The 17,849-nt window shown below is 41.6% G+C and overlaps 1 protein-coding gene across 1 annotated transcript in view; it reads right to left on the bottom strand.

Moving 5' to 3' along the window:
• Window positions 1-17,140, bottom strand: part of Hddc2 (HD domain containing 2) — a 20,550-nt gene extending 3,410 nt beyond the window's left edge. Inside the window, exons 1-5 of the mRNA XM_021221539.2 lie at window positions 17,063-17,140; window positions 15,931-16,052; window positions 14,197-14,299; window positions 9,784-9,852; window positions 1,958-2,096 (exon numbers count right to left, since the gene is read on the bottom strand). Of these exons, the coding sequence (XP_021077198.2) occupies window positions 1,958-2,096; window positions 9,784-9,852; window positions 14,197-14,299; window positions 15,931-16,052; window positions 17,063-17,137 (508 nt within the window). The 5' untranslated portion in view covers window positions 17,138-17,140. The remainder of the gene's footprint in view (window positions 1-1,957; window positions 2,097-9,783; window positions 9,853-14,196; window positions 14,300-15,930; window positions 16,053-17,062) is intronic.
• Window positions 17,141-17,849: the final 709 nt, after the last annotated feature.

The following is a 17,849-nucleotide window of genomic DNA, read 5'->3' as shown; positions in this document are numbered from 1 at the left end:
CCCCAAAAAAAAAAAAAAAACCCAAAACGAGTTTGAGCCCCACCTCAGCTCATGCTTCCGACAGTCCCCTTCTCAGAAGGCAGTGTGTCCCACCCAGTGGCTTATAGAGGTCAGGGCACCATCCCCTGTGTCCCAGGCCACCCCTGGGAAGATGCAAGCTTCTTGACTCTTATTTGCCTGTGGCTGCTGCAGGGACATTCACTGACCAGTTACTATGTTGTTGTTTTGCATTTGTTTGTTTTGAGACAGGTTTTCTCTATGTAGCCCTGGTACTTGTCCTGGCACTTGTTTTGTAGACCAGGCTAGCCTGGAAACCATGAGATCCACCTGTCTCTACTCCCTTGTGCTGGGATTAAAGCCACCAAGCCTGGCACAATTTGTTAGTCTTAACTCTCCTCCTCTGTTAGGGATAAAGGGAACAGATGCAGTCAGTCACCATGAGAGCTGTCTGCCTCTCTTAGCTCCCCTCTTTCTGACCCCAACAAACCTCTTTTAGGGTCACCATTTGAAAATCTAACTGTCTTCCTGCTGTTTGTTACTGGAAAAAGAAGGTACCCCCTTGTGGGTCCCTCACTACAATGACTTGATCTACAGGACCTTTCTCCATTCTGGTTTTTCCTGGAGTCAGGAAATATCTATTTTCCTGCACCTGAACAGTCAGAAATCTTATGATATCAACAAGGAAGTCTTCATGTTTTTTTTTTATTTATTGTCTGAGTGCTTATTTGGGATGCCCAAGGTCCCAAGTTTGATCCCCACCGCACTCCTCCCTGTCCTTTCAAAAGATGAGATAATACCTATTATCTACAAGGGAAGGCACAGCAACAGTTCAATATAAAATAATGACAGCCCTGTCTAGAGGAAACAGAGCTGGAAAAAGAGAACTGAACCGGTTTCATTTTCATGCAAATAGTATTTTGGAGATTAGTCTGTGAGCCAGGATTTTGTTTTGGTGAGGCCACAGATCAGAGAAAGGCCTGTCCTTACAACCCTCTCAGGGGAAATAGACACAGAGCTGACCATAAAGGGCTGCCAGGAAATGAACAAGAAGTCATATTTGAAGCTATATATCTGTAACATGGTAGGTATAACTCCTTGCTTTGTAAACTATCAAAATGAAGACACCTAACAGTGCCAGCTGCTGCTCTGAGCAGATCACAGCAATTAGCCTCCTACATCTAGACACAATCCTATAATGTAAGTCCTACTAGTGTTCCCAGGTTATACTGGATGGTTGAGTCGGGCCTTGCACATGCCATGCAAGTGCTCTGCTACGGAACTATATCCCTAGCTCTTGCTTTTGAAGATAGTCTTACTACATTTAACTGAGCTGTCCTCAAACTCAAGCCTTCTGGATCTACTTCCAGAGTATATACCACACCAGGCTTAGCTATCTCCACTGTAAAGAAAAGGAAACAAAGGCTCAGAGAGCCTAGGTGGTTTATGGAGATTTACAGTTATACATGGCAGAAGGAAGATTCCAACCCACACTTTCGGAGGCCAGGGCTGTGTTATGAGGTACTATGATGATGCCCATCTTAAGCAAGGAGGTGGAAGACCTGATTTAAATCACTTACCCCAACCTTACAGGTCTAAAGCACTAATAGACAAGAGCCACTTTCACATTCATTATCTCCCCCTGAAAACCAACTTTGGACTTGAAAAAGGAATTTTGGTTCGTAGTTTTCAGATGAGGCACGGGCTGTGAGACATCAAGAGACCAGCTGCTGGCAGGTGGCAGGGCAGAATGTGAAAATGGTGCTTAGCCATCAATGTTACAGTGCTCCCAAGTGCCACCGGCATCTCAACCATCCCGCCATTCCCATTCTCTTTCCAGAGGCTCTACTTGAAAGGTTAGAAGAGGGAACCGATGTACTCATTAATATCCCGTCAGCTCTCACACTAAGAGTAAGCCAAACCAAACCAACCAATCAAAAATGTCTATGTGCATGAGTACCTGCTGTGGAATCGTAGAAGTCTTGAAGCCTCCCAGGCTTATTCTCTATGTCTTCATATTCTGAGGCCTGAAGGATCATTTCACACTGGTCCAGCTGCTTCACGAATCTGGCTTCTTCACTAGACTGGGTCTCATACTCCTAAGGAAAGTGACACTTAAAGGTTATGACTAGGTTGCCAGGTAGGGGATTTCCTATTTGAGTACATGGAGTCAGAATCATAGCATAGGGAACGAATATTCAATGTCAACTTAATTTCTCCACAGTGTACAGACATTTAGAGACACCCGTCTTGCAGGCACAGATTAGCACTAGAACTCCATGCAAGGACATTCATAATCACTCCACAAAGACCACGGGGTGCCCTGGGGGGAGTTTCATTTGTTTATCTCAGACACTTCCAAATTCTTCTCTTCCTGGCTTGGTTTCAAGATCAACTTTTTTTTTTTTTTTTTTTTTTTTAAAAGAAATTTGATTATATGTATGGGTGCCTCTGTGTGTGTATGTGTGTGTGTGTGTGTGTATACATGTGTAGATGAACATGTTTGTAATTGCTGTCTATCATGTTTGAGACAGAGATGGGATCTCTCATCAGCCTGTGGTGAATCCCAGGGATCTGCCCATCTCTGCCACCCTGGACTTGAGATTATAGGCATATTTCACCATACTTGGTTTTAATCTTCTTTCCTTCCTCCTTCTCTCTCTCTCTCTCTCTCTCTCTCTCTCTCTCTCTCTCTCTCTCTCTCTCTCCCTCCCTCCCTCCCTCCCTCCCTCCCTCCATTCTTTCCTTCCTTGTGGTCCACCTAGAATAATTAGTTAAGACCCTCTGGGTTATAACTACTTGGGACATTAGAGAGAATCTATGAAATTTACAGACACTACTGTGTATGCATTTTTGTGGCAGGAGATGGTGAATCTGGTGGGAGGGGAGGAACATTTCTACCTTTTCTTTCCCACCGTCCCTTCTGAGTGAAACGGAGTTCCAGGGGGCACTCTCAGGGCAGAACACATCACCTGCCACAACAAGTTCCAATTAATGCTGGGCAGAATCATTCTTCTATCAAGACCAAAGTATCCCCAACTCATTTGCCACACAATTCCCATTTGTAATTCCACCACAGATGTGTTCAGATAATAATTCTGTCATGCTTTCTTGGCAGTGAGACACTATATGCAAATCACTCAAAGGCTTCCTAGTTGCATTTGAAGCCTTATTTCTTATAAAGGCAGTCATTTGAATTTGGTAAGAGCTGAATCTTACACAGGGGAATCATTTAAACATGAAGCCTAATATATTTTGCTTTAACTCAAAGGCACTTTTAAAAAATTACATTTTATTTAAGTGTTCATTCACATTTATAGTTATATAGTTATAATTAAATAAATTCAGGTTCACAATTTAGCTAAACATCATTGAATACTCTAAGCAACCCAATCTAGACTTTCTTTTCTACTCACAGTAAGAAAAAAAAAATAGGAGTGTTCAGAAATACAGTATATTGTTGTGCTGGTCAGTTTTTTGTCAGTTTGACACAAAACTAGGGTCACCTGGGAAGAGGGAATCTGGATTGAACCCCTTCTATCAGAATGGGCTGTAGGCATGCCTGTGGGAATTTTCTTAATTAGTGACTGATTCGAGAAGGCTCAGGCCTACTGTGAGTGGTACCATCCCCTGGGCAGATGCTCCTGGGATGTATGAGAAAGCCGACTGAGCAAACCAGAAAGCGGTGCTCCTCTGTAGTTCCCGGCTCTCCAGAAAGCGGTGCTCCTCTGTAGTCCCCGGCTCTCCAGAAAGCAGTGCTCCTCTGTAGTTCCTGGCTCTCCAGAAAGCGGTGCTCCTCTGTAGTCCCCGGCTCTCCAGAAAGCGGTGCCCCTCTGTAGTTCCTGGCTCTCCTCTTGCTTCAGTTATTATCCTACCTTTCCTCGATGATGAACTATTACCAGGACCTGTGTAGTGGCTATTCCTGGTTGTCAACTTGACTATATTTGAAATGAACTACAATCCAGAATTGGAAGGCTCACCAGTGAACCTAATCTGTAGACTGGGAGATAGAAGTTTCTGATCTGGATCTTGGTATGGAGATCTTGAGACACAGTGGTGATTGAATCCAGAAGATTAAGACAGGGAGATCTNNGAGTCCAAGNTCATCTGGGATTAAAGGTGTGGTGGCACACACCTTTAATCTGGGCTACACCTTCTGCTGGGGACCATATAAGGACATTGGAAGAAGGGAGTCTGGCTCTCGCTCTTTCGCCTTCTTGTGGTGTGGGACTCAGCAACTGCTAGATCNTTGGACTTCCATTCACAGCTACTACTGAACCATTGTTGGGATTTGGACTGCAGACTGTAAGTCATCAATAAATTCCTTTACTATATAGAGACTATCTGCAAGTTCTGTGACTCTAGAGAACCCTGACTAATACAACCTGTTAGCCAAATACGCTCTTTCTTCCCTAAGCTGCTATTGTTCATGCTATTTATCACAGCAACAGAAAGCAACCTAATACAACCCACCGTATAGAGAATGCTAATGAATTTGCAGAATACTTTAAAAGACATGCAATTTGTTGAATTCTCCCTTAAAAATTCATTGTAAAGGCATTCTGTAATTTTATCTTTCAGTGAAAAGCCATGGGATTGGTGACATGCCTCTTCAGTCAGCAGGTAAATGTGCCTGTCACCAAGCCTGATGACTAGAACACAAATGATAAAAAGAACCAATAACTATTAGTTGTTCTTTGATCTTCACGTGTGCTGTGTCATACATGTGTGTACACATATGTACATGGAAAAATAAGTAAATTTAAAGTCAGGGTTGGGCAAAGAACACTGTAGACCAAGCTCTTGGGGTGAGAATTATTCTGACAGTTAAAGAACTACTGAAAACTATTTCTAACATCAGACTTGAGAGTTATAGGACAGAAGAAAACGAAAGTCCTAAATATGAAAGCAAGCATTGGTATTTGCAGGGCCCAGGCTTCCTGTATGGAATCTCAGCTTACTGAGAATCGTGGGCATCATGGAGGGGTTGGTCCCAGCAGGAAGGGGCATATTCAGATTTGGTGTTCATAAAGATTACTCTAGTTTGCAGTGTGGGGCAGCAGGTAAACTAGAAGCAGGAAAATCAGGTTCTAAAATCAGGGTAGCAAGGGTGGGAAAATATGGAAGAATTTGAGAAATATTATGAAGTGGAATAAATAAATAAACAAACAAACAATATGCAAGTGAGAGAGCCCACTGCCCTCCAGAAGCCTGCTTAAGACTGGTACCTGTGCGAAGAAAGCACTGGGGTACAAGAAACACTTAGCAGGCAGTGGGTATTCAGTATAAGCCTCAAGTATGCAGAAAGATACTGGGCAAGATTCTGTGCACCCAATAGTAGATGAGCACTAGGAGCTTAAACAAGGGCAGTTCAATCCTAAGATACCCCCTGTCTGACTCCTGGGTCATCTTTTACCAGAACATGCTGGCAAGAGAATAAAGACTGAGTAGAATAGAGGTTATCAACATTAAGAAAAGACCTAAGTATGGGAAAGGAAAACAAAGTTAAGAAGTCCCTTTAAAAGTCTCCATATTTCCCTAATATTACATTATCAAAGAACCCACACAACCCCCCCCCCCCACACACACAAAGCAAAAACAATAACAACTACTACTCTAGGAGGGAGACCTGAATTAAATTTTCTTCCATCAGTTCAGGAAATATGATTTCAAACCAAGATGAGCAACAGATAATGCCATTGGTCAGATCTCACACAAACTTAGCAGATAGAAGAGAAAGTGACACACTTCCCATTTACACCAGAAAGATATTCTCAGATCTAAAAATAGATCAAACGTACCACAAACTACTCCCAAAGAACTAAAAGACATGCACACAAAAGTAAGACATTAAGGAATGACCTAGAAAAAAAAATAGAGGTAAAGCTTACTTTTGAGAAGATATCTAAGTGATGTGGAATCTAAGGGCAACTGAGCACAATAAATGTGCCTAAGCGAGATTAAAAACTGAAACGGAGTGTACCTTTAACAGTTTTAAAAAGTAAGATACAAAGGGTTTCTGAGAAACTGGAAAACACCAGCAGTTGGCAAAAAAGAACAAAAGCATGTAAGAGGGGTAGAAAATTAAAAAAACAAAAACAAAACCAAAAACTAGATGTCAATAAAATTTCCTTGCAATTACATTTTTTCTAAAATATACTAAAAGCACAGATTAAATATCCAAAGAAATTAACTCAGAATGATCAATACAAAGATACATTCTAATGAAAATTAACAGACAGAAAAGAAATTCTTTGGACTCCTATGTAAGAATAGAATCTGGTATATAATGAGAATAAATTGACAGCTAGACTTTGACAGCAATGTTATATTTAGAAGAAAAAGAAAAAGGGACTTAATATACTCAAGAAAAAGAAACTATGAGCTAGATATTTTATATCCAGAGAAATTTAATTTTATGAACTAAAAAAAAAAAAAAGTTACCAAGAGACTGAGTCAAATGCAAGCCATTAGGGAACAATGGTCTAGGAGCCATTCTGAAGAATCAACCACAGAGAAGTCTCAAACACTGAACTGTTCAGGAGTGGACAGGCCTAGTGACCAGACTGACTGGGTGTGTTGGGGTGAAGATGGTGCAAGGCCGTTCCCGCTGTCAACAAAGTCAATCAGTTTTCTTACTTTTCCTGTAAGAACTGCAACCAAAGAGTAGGCCAGGGGGAAACACAAAAATATGTCAGCTACAAAATAAAAACATTAAGAGTATTACCTTCCTGTAACCTCCAAGGCTTAGAGGCTAGAAACATAAAGAAAGAAAAAAGAATTATGTACTATCTCCACTTCAGAGTTGGTGGGGTCTGGGAGAATAAAGCTTGTAAGTGAGGTAGATCTAAAGTTTCAAACAATAGCCAACTTTATTTAGAGCACCAGACAATTTATACTTTGTGGTTTAAGATGACACCTGAGCAAAGTTCTTATGACTTCAAGCTGTATACAATCACAAGGACAAGCCTCATATAGCAAAAACATGTTTTGTTTTGTTTTGTTTTGTTTTTTAAATAAAGGCATATAAACAAAGAACAATAGTCAGTTGTGATGAATTATCTGAAGTAAATTCATTCCTATCCTCTACACCTGGGAGGAGCATGAAAACACATTCCAAAAACAATTTCGTGTTTTGAAAAAACCGAGGTCACAAGACTCTTGTCTTTTTCCTTGGCGTTTTCTCCGCACACGACTTCATTCTTGGGCTGTGTTCTGACAATGTAGCTCAAGATGAATGAATACAACATCCACCTACAGGCTTGTTGCGGAGATCTGACCTAAATGACTTCAACAATGCGTACACAACTGGTAAATGCAGGTTTTGGGGGCTCCAAAACTGGCCACTAGTCTAGAATCCTCAAGAGACAATTTGAAAAAAAAAAAAAGAAGAAGAAGAAGAAGAAATGAATGAAAGGAGATACTATAGGTTCACAGAGATCCAAAGGACAGATTGAGTTTAAAAAATATACACGAGATTGAAGTACAACATCTAAGAATGAACGATAAGATAAAGATGGCATCCAAATGTTTTTAATGAAAATCAGGGTGGTGGTTACAAGTTAAGACAAGCTAGAAAAGTTTCCACCCATATAGCCTCTGCTTTCCTAATTAGAAACAAACATAAAAGGTGACCTGCTATAAAATTAGAAGAGTAAGGAGCAAGGCAGATGCTTGAAGAGAACAATAGATGCGCAGAGGCTCCTGGGAAGTGCCTGGGACTGTATAGAAACAGCACAACACTCTGTCACCTGCAGGTGTGCCAAGCCACCAAATGACTCAGGCTAGAGTTTCCCCAGTGGAAGGACTAGAAGGTGGTCATAGGATAGAAAGGAAGAGGAAGGGAAGAAGAGTGGGGAATGTTGGCTCTGAGGGAGGGCTGCCATCTGTGATGTCCTTCTCTCACACCTTCCTTTCTCTGACCTCCTGGTGGCATGTGCTCCCAAGATCTAGGAGCCTCACATTGCTCTACGATGAGGACATTTGTAAAATGGAAAATTGCTAACCCAACGGCATCTCCAACTGATGGGCATCTGACAGTACAGAGAAAAAATTTCAGGGTAAAGAGAATCCCCAGATGGGTGGTTAGTATGGAACACTGGCTCCATGTGTGCACTGGGAATTGGAAGGATATAGTCCCAGCACTCAGGAGACAGAGGGAGGCACATCTCTATGAGTTCAAGGCCAGCCTAGTCTACAAAGCAATTCCAGGATTTCAAGGCTACCCAGAGAAAACTAACAAAACAAAGTAAAAACTGTAACTTTTCTGTGATATTCTCACAACTTTCTCCTGGTTTACTAAAACATAATTTCACTTTTATAGTGAAAGACATAATCCAGATTGTCTAACCCCTTAAACCTCTAGGCTGGCAGATGTTTATAATGCTGAACAACTGTGGCAACCACACTAAAAATAAAAATATCCACCAGCTGTGATTTTCTATGTAGCTAGTATTACCCTAAGTTTTACAGGTACCAATATCAGGACATAGGTACTGAAAGCAGACCAAACAGAGTTATGGAATAGAGACGGGCTTGAACTCACCATGTTCTAAGCATTTTACATATATTAATTACTTTAATACCCATGTCTATATACTGCTATTTATCACAGATGAATAGATGGAGACATGGAGAAATTAAATTGCCCTAAGTCATGAAGCTAATAAATAAGAAAACAAGCACATGAACACTGGCAGTCTGTTACCAAAATCCATGTACTAGCACATCAATTGTTACTTTTGCTTTCTGCCTGTGACCTATGGCTACGTCTTACATGGAAATAGTGCCTCTACAGAAGTGACTGAGTTATAATGTAGCCCCAATCCAGGATGTTTGGACACAGACACTAGCACAGAAAGGACACCATGCAGTGGATGGGTGGAGACCAGAATGGGCAGAGCATGCCAAGGTCATAACCACTAAATAACATAGAGGCAAGGAGGGGTTCTCCCCATCAGGATTCTTTGATAAGGTTCATCCAGTACATGTACAAGATGGAACAACTGCTACCTATCTGGGAACTATCAAGTGTTTTATATTTACTCAAATCCAAAATTCTAAATAACCATAATACTTTACTTAGATGAGACTATTTTAATTCTGTAGGTTTTTCAGTGAAAATTTCAGTTAGTTGCTGGTGTCCAACTAAGAACACAATTCTATAGATGCTGCCATGCCACTGGGTTTACAACAAATAAGAGGCACAGATTGGCAGATTCTTAGAAAGCTTTCCAAATTCTAGGAGTGCTTTGTTCTTAAGAGAGAATGAAATTCACCTCATAAGTTCACATCTCCTCTTCTTCTCTGCCTGGATGAAGTGCAACCTTACTTTATTCTTCTATTCCCCACCTTACAGAGCATACTTCAAAAACTACTTAAAAGTATATGCTTTTAGATGGAAACCAGTATTCCCCAAAGACACCTTCTGCTGCGGCTTCAGGCTAGATGTATTGATACTATCCCAGACTGAGTTATCGTAAGAAGGTAGTTACTAAAGGCCCACAGTCTCTCGTCAGATTCCAGCATTTCCTTATTACAGAACACCATCACGTGTACTGCACACTATAGAATGCCGCTAGTACAGGATTTAAGACAGCACTGGGCAATTAAACGTATGAATATTTCTCCATTAATGAAATTAATTTTAACACTACAAGGTATGAATGATATAAAGCCTCATGGTGGTCTGGGTACAATTCCGCTTACAAAAGCAACTAAAACACAGGCAAGCCATATACAATTCAATAACAATAAATATAAAATGAGCCCAGAAGGTATACTCACTTCCCAGAGTTCATACAGCTCCTTCCTGAGGTCCTCTGGCAGCAGCTGGGTTATCTGTTTCATAGCCTCCTGGAATATGAAACCATTACTTTTGTTATGTTCACCTTCATCTAAGTCAGTATCCAGTCTACAAAAGCCAAACAAGGGACTTAGAATCTTTTGAGTAATTCCTTGTAAACTGGCTTTTACTGGTTCTATTAAAAAAAAAAACTGTACTCATTTTCTATTACTTACATTATTGCAAAACTTAAAAGCATCACACAGAAAGGAAATTATTGTCACTGTCATAACAGAAATTACACTGTTTCCCAGAATGCACTGCTGCACACTCTATCCTCTCTGCTCCAAAGGAGCTTACCACCTCATGTGACTGCCCATCCGAAAGCACTCCCCTATGCTCTGGTGGTCCACGGTGTCAAACAGCAGGACGATAACCAGCAGGGTTGAATGACTGTGTCCACAGAAACTGCTTGAAGGGATGTTCTTGCAACCCAATGTGGGCCACTCTGGGGTCGTCCCAGGACATGTCCAGCAGAGCCTTCCCTCACTCATAAATACTTCTAAGTTCTACGTGGTATCTATAGTTCAGCCTCTTTGACCATTCTACCCCTCACCAAAATGTCACATCTTTTAAAGGGCAACTGGCTTCCAAATAGCCTTAAATTCCTTCACCATCTCATTCTGTTAAACATCAACTTCAATAAGAGCAAGGTCTCGTATAAAATAAAACAATGAATTAGAGAAAAGGAACGGGTATTTGTGTGCATATTTATAAAACAGTGGAAAGAAAAATGCCCTGTAGCTTACAACTGCATCTAGAGCAAGCAGAACTTATCAGTACCAGCAATTTGCTCTTATGGGTGGCAGCACCATCCTGAGTGGCTTGCTCAGTTACATAATTATAGGATCACACCACCCTGAGTGGCAGGAATTGTATTTTATACTTTCACTCTTCTTGTTTCTTTATTGTAAATCTTCGCAATGAACTTGAGAAAATACATTTTTATATATTGTCTCCATAAGCATTTTGTTTTACTATACTATTCCAGCAATACATACTTCTTGTTTTATTTTTCAGAAGTCCTCAAAAGACATTTAAGTATAGGTATATTGAAGCCCAATCTACTTGGAGTACATGCTTAAACACTTTGCTTTGAACAGAAATTATTTGTCTGCCTCTTCTTAGCTCACTGGTCCAGCACTGAACATAGCAGAACAAAATGTAGCCCTTGACTCCCTCATGCAAGATACTTTATTTTTATGAGCACATCCCAAAGCCTGAATTAGCATTTCAGAGACCACACCATCCAAATACTGACCTATTAAAAAGCTTCTTACTGATAGAAATTATTATGCTCTTGGAAAATCCTGCCCAGTCAGGCAAGAAATTTCTGGGCAAATGATGCTTCAGGTTAATATTATTCATGTCTCTCCTGAGGGCAAGGAGCCTTCATTTAATTATCTTAATGCGTGTCGCAGAGAGCCAAATCTTGTGCATAAACACCATCTGTAAAAGGAATCCCAACCTTCCTGTTCTTGAACCTAGACCAGTAGCCTGAAGAGGTAATGACTTGCCAGCTCTCTCTTGGCCCTGGGCTTCTCAGCCAAGAACTTGATGTTCTCTAAGAGGCTTCCTTGGGTCTTCTGCCTATGACGTTTATTCCTCTGTGAATCAGCAGGAGTAGGCAGCAGCAAGGATGATGGGGGCCAGAAAGGGTTTTTCCTACCTAGAATGTGGCACTCCAGAAGAGAGCAGCAAGCACCATGGATGTGCACAACCTTGCGCTCCTCCTCCCTCAAGCAACACTAAGCAGGACCCATCCTGCCAGGAGTCATTATTTTTCTCCACCTCTGGTAGCTGTGCTTCCTTTACCATGTCTGCAATTCCTCTGCAGAAGTCTCTGGCATGCTCTCTGTGGAGAAAACCCTCATGCCCTTCCAGAGTGACTGTGTATCTCCATTCCTGGCATATTTCCCCATGTCAGCTCCTCTGTCCACAGCAATCTTCAGCATGATGTTTCACTTTAATGCCTGTATTTATACAGAAATGAAACCAATGTCCTCCAACAAGCTTCACCAGCCAGGAGTTTCTTCTCCATCCTCTTACTCTAGATCACACTTCATTACCCATCATCCTCCAGTTCAAGTGCCAATTCCTTTCTGTAACTGAGAATTGCAGCAGATTGCTTTCTTTCTGTATGAATTCTGTTAAGCAACTGTAATGGTTTGTATATTCTTGGACCAGGGAGTGGCACCATCTGGAGGTGTGGCCTGGTTGGAATAGGTGTGTCACTGTGGGTGTGGGCTTAAGACTCTCACCCCAGTTGCCTGGAAGTCAGTCTTCCAGTAGCAGCCTTTGGATGAAGATGTAGAACTCTCAGCTCCTCCTGTACCATGTCTGCCTGGATACTGCCATGCTCCTGCCTTGATGATAATGGACTGAACCTCTGAGCCTGTAAGCCAGCCCCAATTAAATGTTGTTTTTTATAAGACTTGCCTTGGTCATGGTGTCTGTTCACAGCAGTAAAACCCTAACTAATACAGCAACCTAAGACTTTTTTTTTTCCACAGCAGTCCAGACCTATCCTGAGAAATATTTCCTTCTCTCATGATGCACAGGCTACAGTTTGAACCTGTCCTTTGGGAGGAAGATGGACAGACATCCCAGTCTTATAACATTTCCAAGGTAGTTTAGGGTGGTTTGAACCTAAATTAGTTCCAGTTCTTTATGGGATCTTCTTTCTTCTTTGGAACTTTAGCTCTAGTCTCCATCAGCTTTGAAAACAGCTTCTTAAACCTACCTTTTCTATTAAACCATCTTGATAAGAGATTCCTTACTAAATGACTTAAGACCAACTTCACAGGCCCATGAGACAAGATGTTTGCAGTAAGGTGTTCCACCCCTTCTTCAGCTGTAAGGATGAAAGGATAAGAGGTGGAGGAGGAAGGGGATTAAGGAAGCCTTCTTCCTGTGTTTTTCTGCCTCCACCTCTGCCTCAAAAATGTCTCTTGTCAGCCCTGGCCCCAGAGTTTGTAGCTTCCACTGACCCGAATTTAGTATCTTATGAAAGCTACTTATTTCTGTGAATGCAATTTTTTTACTTTTTAAACTTCTAGCCTCTACAGGACTAACTTAAAATTTACTAAATAGTAATTATAATAATGAATATATTTGTGATTTAGAGAATTTCTCTCCAAATAAATTACCTGTGATGGGGGAGATAAGTTCCACAAATTGAGTTAAGTCCCAGCTATTTCTTCTATTCTAATGAAAGCCATACCATTTATCTATACATACTAACAAGATTGGAGCCTGTCTACTGTCATATGACCTTGAACATACCCCATTTTGTCTGATTTTAGAACCAAGGCAGGCCTGGCTAGTATTTGAATGGGAGACTGCCTGTGAATACCAGGTGCCTATAGGCTTAACAGCCAGGTGGTGGTGGTACACACCTTCAATCTGAGCACTTGGGAGGCAGAGATAGGAAAATCTCTGAGTTGAGGGTCTACAGAGTGAGACTGAGGATAGCTGGGGCTACACAGAGAAAGCCTGTCTTAAAGAATCAAAAGAAAGAGAGAAAAGAAAATAGAAAACCAACATGACTATCTGTTCCTGAGTCAAACACAGCAGGAACAGGCATGTAGTCCTATTCTTACATTGAACAATGGGAGGTAAGGGGGGATAAGCCAAAACCAATTCTGTGGTAAAGAAACCCTCGCTTAGAGAAGACTGTTAACTTTCTAAAAACAATCAGTATGGACAACCTACTTCAAGACTTTCTTGAAAACCTTTCGTCATTAGTCTCACAAAGTCTAAGCTATTAAGTACTAAACTCTATACAGACTCAGCTAGTTGTCTACAAACTATGCAGACTCAGCTAGTTGTCTACAAACTATACAGACTCAGCTAGTTGTCTACAAATTCTATACAGATTCAGCTAGTTGTCTACAAATTCTATACAGATTCAGCTAGTTGTCTACAAACTCTATACAGATTCAGCTAGTTGTCTACAAACTCTATGCAGACTCAGCTAGTTGTCTACAAACTCTATACAGACTCAGCTAGTTGTCTACAAACTCTATACAGATTCAGCTAGTTGTCTACAAACTCTATACAGACTCAGCTAGTTGTCTACAAACTCCATACAGACTCAGCTAGTTGTCTACAAACTCCATACAGACTCAGCTAGTTGTCTACAAACTCCATACAGACTCAGCTAGTTGACTGTCATAAGCTGAGTTCCATCTGAAAACTTAGGCCCTAGATCTCTACAGACATTCTCTCCAACCTTCCCCTTCTGAGACTGGCTAGGTAGTGTCCTCCTATACTGCAACAGGGCTAGTGAATTTATTTGCTTAGGGGACAGGTCCTCCTTGAGGTCTTTTACAGAGTCGATAACCAGCACTGACCTCTTCTCTTCTGTGTTTCTCTTCTTTAGGGATGTTATCTGCCGGTGCTATGTCCCCAACGATGCATTCTGCCATATCGTGAACCAGGGCTAGGCGTATACATCTGACCAGGCAAGAAATGTTGAATAATTACGCAAAATCATATTCATATAAGTGTCCTTTCTACACTATCATTTTAAATGCATGTTAACAAACTGCCATTGTCTTCAGACACACCATAAGTGGCCATCTGATTCTATTACGGATGGTGGTTGTGAGCCACCATGTGGGTGCTGGGAATTGAACTCAGACCTCGGGAAGAGCAGTCAGCACTCTTAATTACTGAGCCTTCTCTCCAGCCCTCTATACTATTTTTAAGCTTAATAATATATTTTTCTTTCTCTCCCCCAAAGACCATTTTCTAAACTAATTATACTCTACTAACCTATATTAGTACTGAATCAGAATTGCTTTTAAATACTTAACACAATACTATCTATCTATATGGACTAACTGAGAGTATAGGAAAAACTGACTTTTTAAAAAATGGTTGATTTTTTACAAATGCTCATTTTAGGGGGTTCCACAAAGTCAAGAGATGTTTTACCTACACAAAATTTAGGTATGTCCTATTTGTCCAATGTCCTATTGCCAAAACGGTCAATATATACGGTAACGGATGCAGCTGAACTGATAGGGCTTTGAATTTGTATAGTAAGGCTTCTGACCTTTCAGCTTGTAGTGTACTGGCCTACCACTCCCAAGGCCCTGAGTGTGATGGCCAGAATAGGGGAGACATGAAAATTACATTAAATAATGTTCTCATCCCATACTGATCATTTAACTCATGGCTATGAGAATAATCATCAGAATGGCAGGTGCAAATAATGAGGCAGGTGCCCCAGAAGGGCTGGCATTTTTCAGTCTTAATATTCAACAAAAGGTCTCAAAGCCTCCTAGGTTTCCCACCTCCATTTTTTTTTTCTTTCTGGTCCAGGTCAAAACCTCTGACCAACTTCATTCGTATCTCCAACTGACTTTCATTTTTGTCTTGTGGTGTTTGTTTCTCTGTTTGCCAAAAACTCCCTAAGTTCTACACTATCTGTAGAGCAACAGGACTTGCTGGGCTCCCCAAAAACTTTCCTGTAGTCAACCTTACTTCCTTTTGTTCCCCAAAGTACTCCATTACACCAGGGTTTTGTTTCTGGACACTCTGTATGCAAAGCCTTTCCCTACTTCTCAACCTGTGCCACTCGGCTCAGACACCATCTAACACGTGAAGACCAACCAAGAGCATGAGATCTTCCCTGCTACTGGAACAGCTGGCTAATTTCCTACCCTAACTTACTTTGTAATTTTTATTGAAGCCACATCAGGCCTGTGCAATTCATTTACTGTCTTCTATGTAAACTCTTGTCTTGTGATCATCAAGCATTAAAAAAAAAAACAAAAACAAAAAAACCTTGCTGATTATCTAAAGAGATGCTAACTCTTTATAGCTCCTATGTAGTTATTGCCACACTAGTTCAACAATGTGGCCACAGAAATGGCTATCATTATTCATAAAAGCAGCTAATTCAAAGCCAAATAAATACTAATGCAAAGATAACAATTCACTCGTATTCACCCTTTAAGGCCCTAACTTCTCACTTGTTTCTGCTGAGACCAACGAACAATGTAACAACAGAAAACTTAGTGTAGTTTACAACTGAAGTAATCCTCACACAGAGTCCAGAAACCTTCACAATTACTTACCTATCCTTGTTAAGGCGGTCATCTCTGGTCACCATAGCCATAACTGCCATCCGGTACATGTGATCTGACACGCTTTCTGGCTTTTCGACATTTCTGTATACCCAGCCAGTCCGTGGGACTCTCTAATAAATAAGATAAGGAATTAAACAAAACGCCATCACTGGAAACAAAAACAGAAATGACAGGTGCTCTTCAAGAAAATGCCAGAGAATGGCCACAGAGCCACATGTCAGCTGAGTTGTGATTTGAAACCTATTTTTTAAAAAATGTTTTATTTAAACTAATCATACCGATAAAGATCTGAAATCTTGTGAGTGGGCAATTCACAAATATACAAAAATATTCAAGTATACAAAAGTCCAATAGTCTTTACTCTGTGCTAGTGAAGTATAACTATGGGATAACACACAAGAAGCTTTTAGACATAAAAGCAAAACTGGTGGTACATGCCTGGAACCTGATAACTCAACCCCAAGTTCCAGGCTGCCAGCTGGTGCTGATCATCTCATCTCAAAACTGTGTGTAGTTAGGAGAAATGCAAAGCAAAGCCCCAGTGTTTTTCCTAACTACGAGAGTAGCAGGTTTTTGCCGTCCAAAAACTCATTTCATACAATAATGAATATATTGTACATGCAACATGTGACAGACTCCCCAAGTCTAACTTAGATGGCTTGGAGAAGTTTCTATGGCAGTCAAGCCTTTTATTCAGATCATGTGATCACGTAAGTCTGCATTTTCCCTGGGAGTTCTATGCATCTAAAGAATTTCACAAACAATAGTCTCAGTGTCACGGAACAGCTCATCTTGGAACGGAACAAGCAAGGGCTGGTGCACGCTGAAACCGAATTACTGAAACCAACATTTCCGGAAGTCACGGTGACAGAGGAAGGTTTCCACAGACTACGTGCAGGGGCCTCCTCCACTCCTGCCTTCCGCTGCAGCTCCGCAGCATCGCCCGTGGCCTGGGCTGTGGCTGCGCAGGGCACGGAGCTTGCGCGAGTCCCGGCTACGTAACGCTCCTTCTCGGCACATCCAGGCCGCGCAACGCCATGCTGAACGAGGGAGGTTGCCTGAGGTCGGAGCCTGAGCTGGGCCGCACCGCCTCCCAGACAAGCGGATCCCACTTGCTCACCTTGAGCTGCCCAACTAGACGCAGAAAACGCAACAGCCCGGCCGCAGAGCCGGATGAGGCCATGCTGTAGTGCATGAAAGCTGGGCGGTGTCAACCTCAAGCCCCTCCCCATTCTCCTTCAGCTCCTCCCCGCCCTCCTTCAGCGCCTCCCCACCCTTTGGCTCCTCCCCACAGCCCCACTTCCTCCTTTGGTAGACCACTTTCTTGTGTTAATATAAGGTCTGTGCTCAGACTTTGGATGGTCTCTGCTCAAGTAACCATCAACTTTCACATGGATCGCACCTTGACGCTAAGGGCAGAAAGGCCTAAGGAGGTTGAAGCTGGATAAAGCCTGCAAACCTTGCCCCTTAGAAGCCCAGTGTCTGATTGGCAGGAAGAGCTAGCTATAAGCTCCACTTAAAGGCTGAACATCCATAGCCAGTTTAACACTGGGCAAGCCTGTGAAGGGAGGAAATGCTTGGCAGACACACCCGGAGACTTTGGAGGAAGCAGGAAATGGGCTAGTAAGAGCAAGCCCATGGTGAGACCACAAGCATCCATTCTGCCAGAAACTGATCAGGGTCTTCCAGGACTACCAGGCTTGTTTCTATTGACAATTTGATGGTACAAAATTTTAAATGCAGTTAATGGATATGGACAAATTCAAGCAGAGGGGGTCAAGGATATGAATAAGATTCAAGAAGAAAGAAAACTAAAAAGGAGTTCCAATTTTATTTGTAGCAAAGTAGTTTTATTTATATACAGGGCCCTAAAAGCTGCTGGTTCTGATGAACGATTGTCTGTTCTT

Source organism: Mus pahari, chromosome 21 (assembly GCF_900095145.1).
Source record: "Mus pahari chromosome 21, PAHARI_EIJ_v1.1, whole genome shotgun sequence".
NCBI lineage: Eukaryota > Metazoa > Chordata > Mammalia > Rodentia > Muridae > Mus > Mus pahari.
The sequence above is the reverse complement of the archived record's forward strand: the minus strand, read 5'-3'. Positions and strand labels throughout refer to the sequence as shown.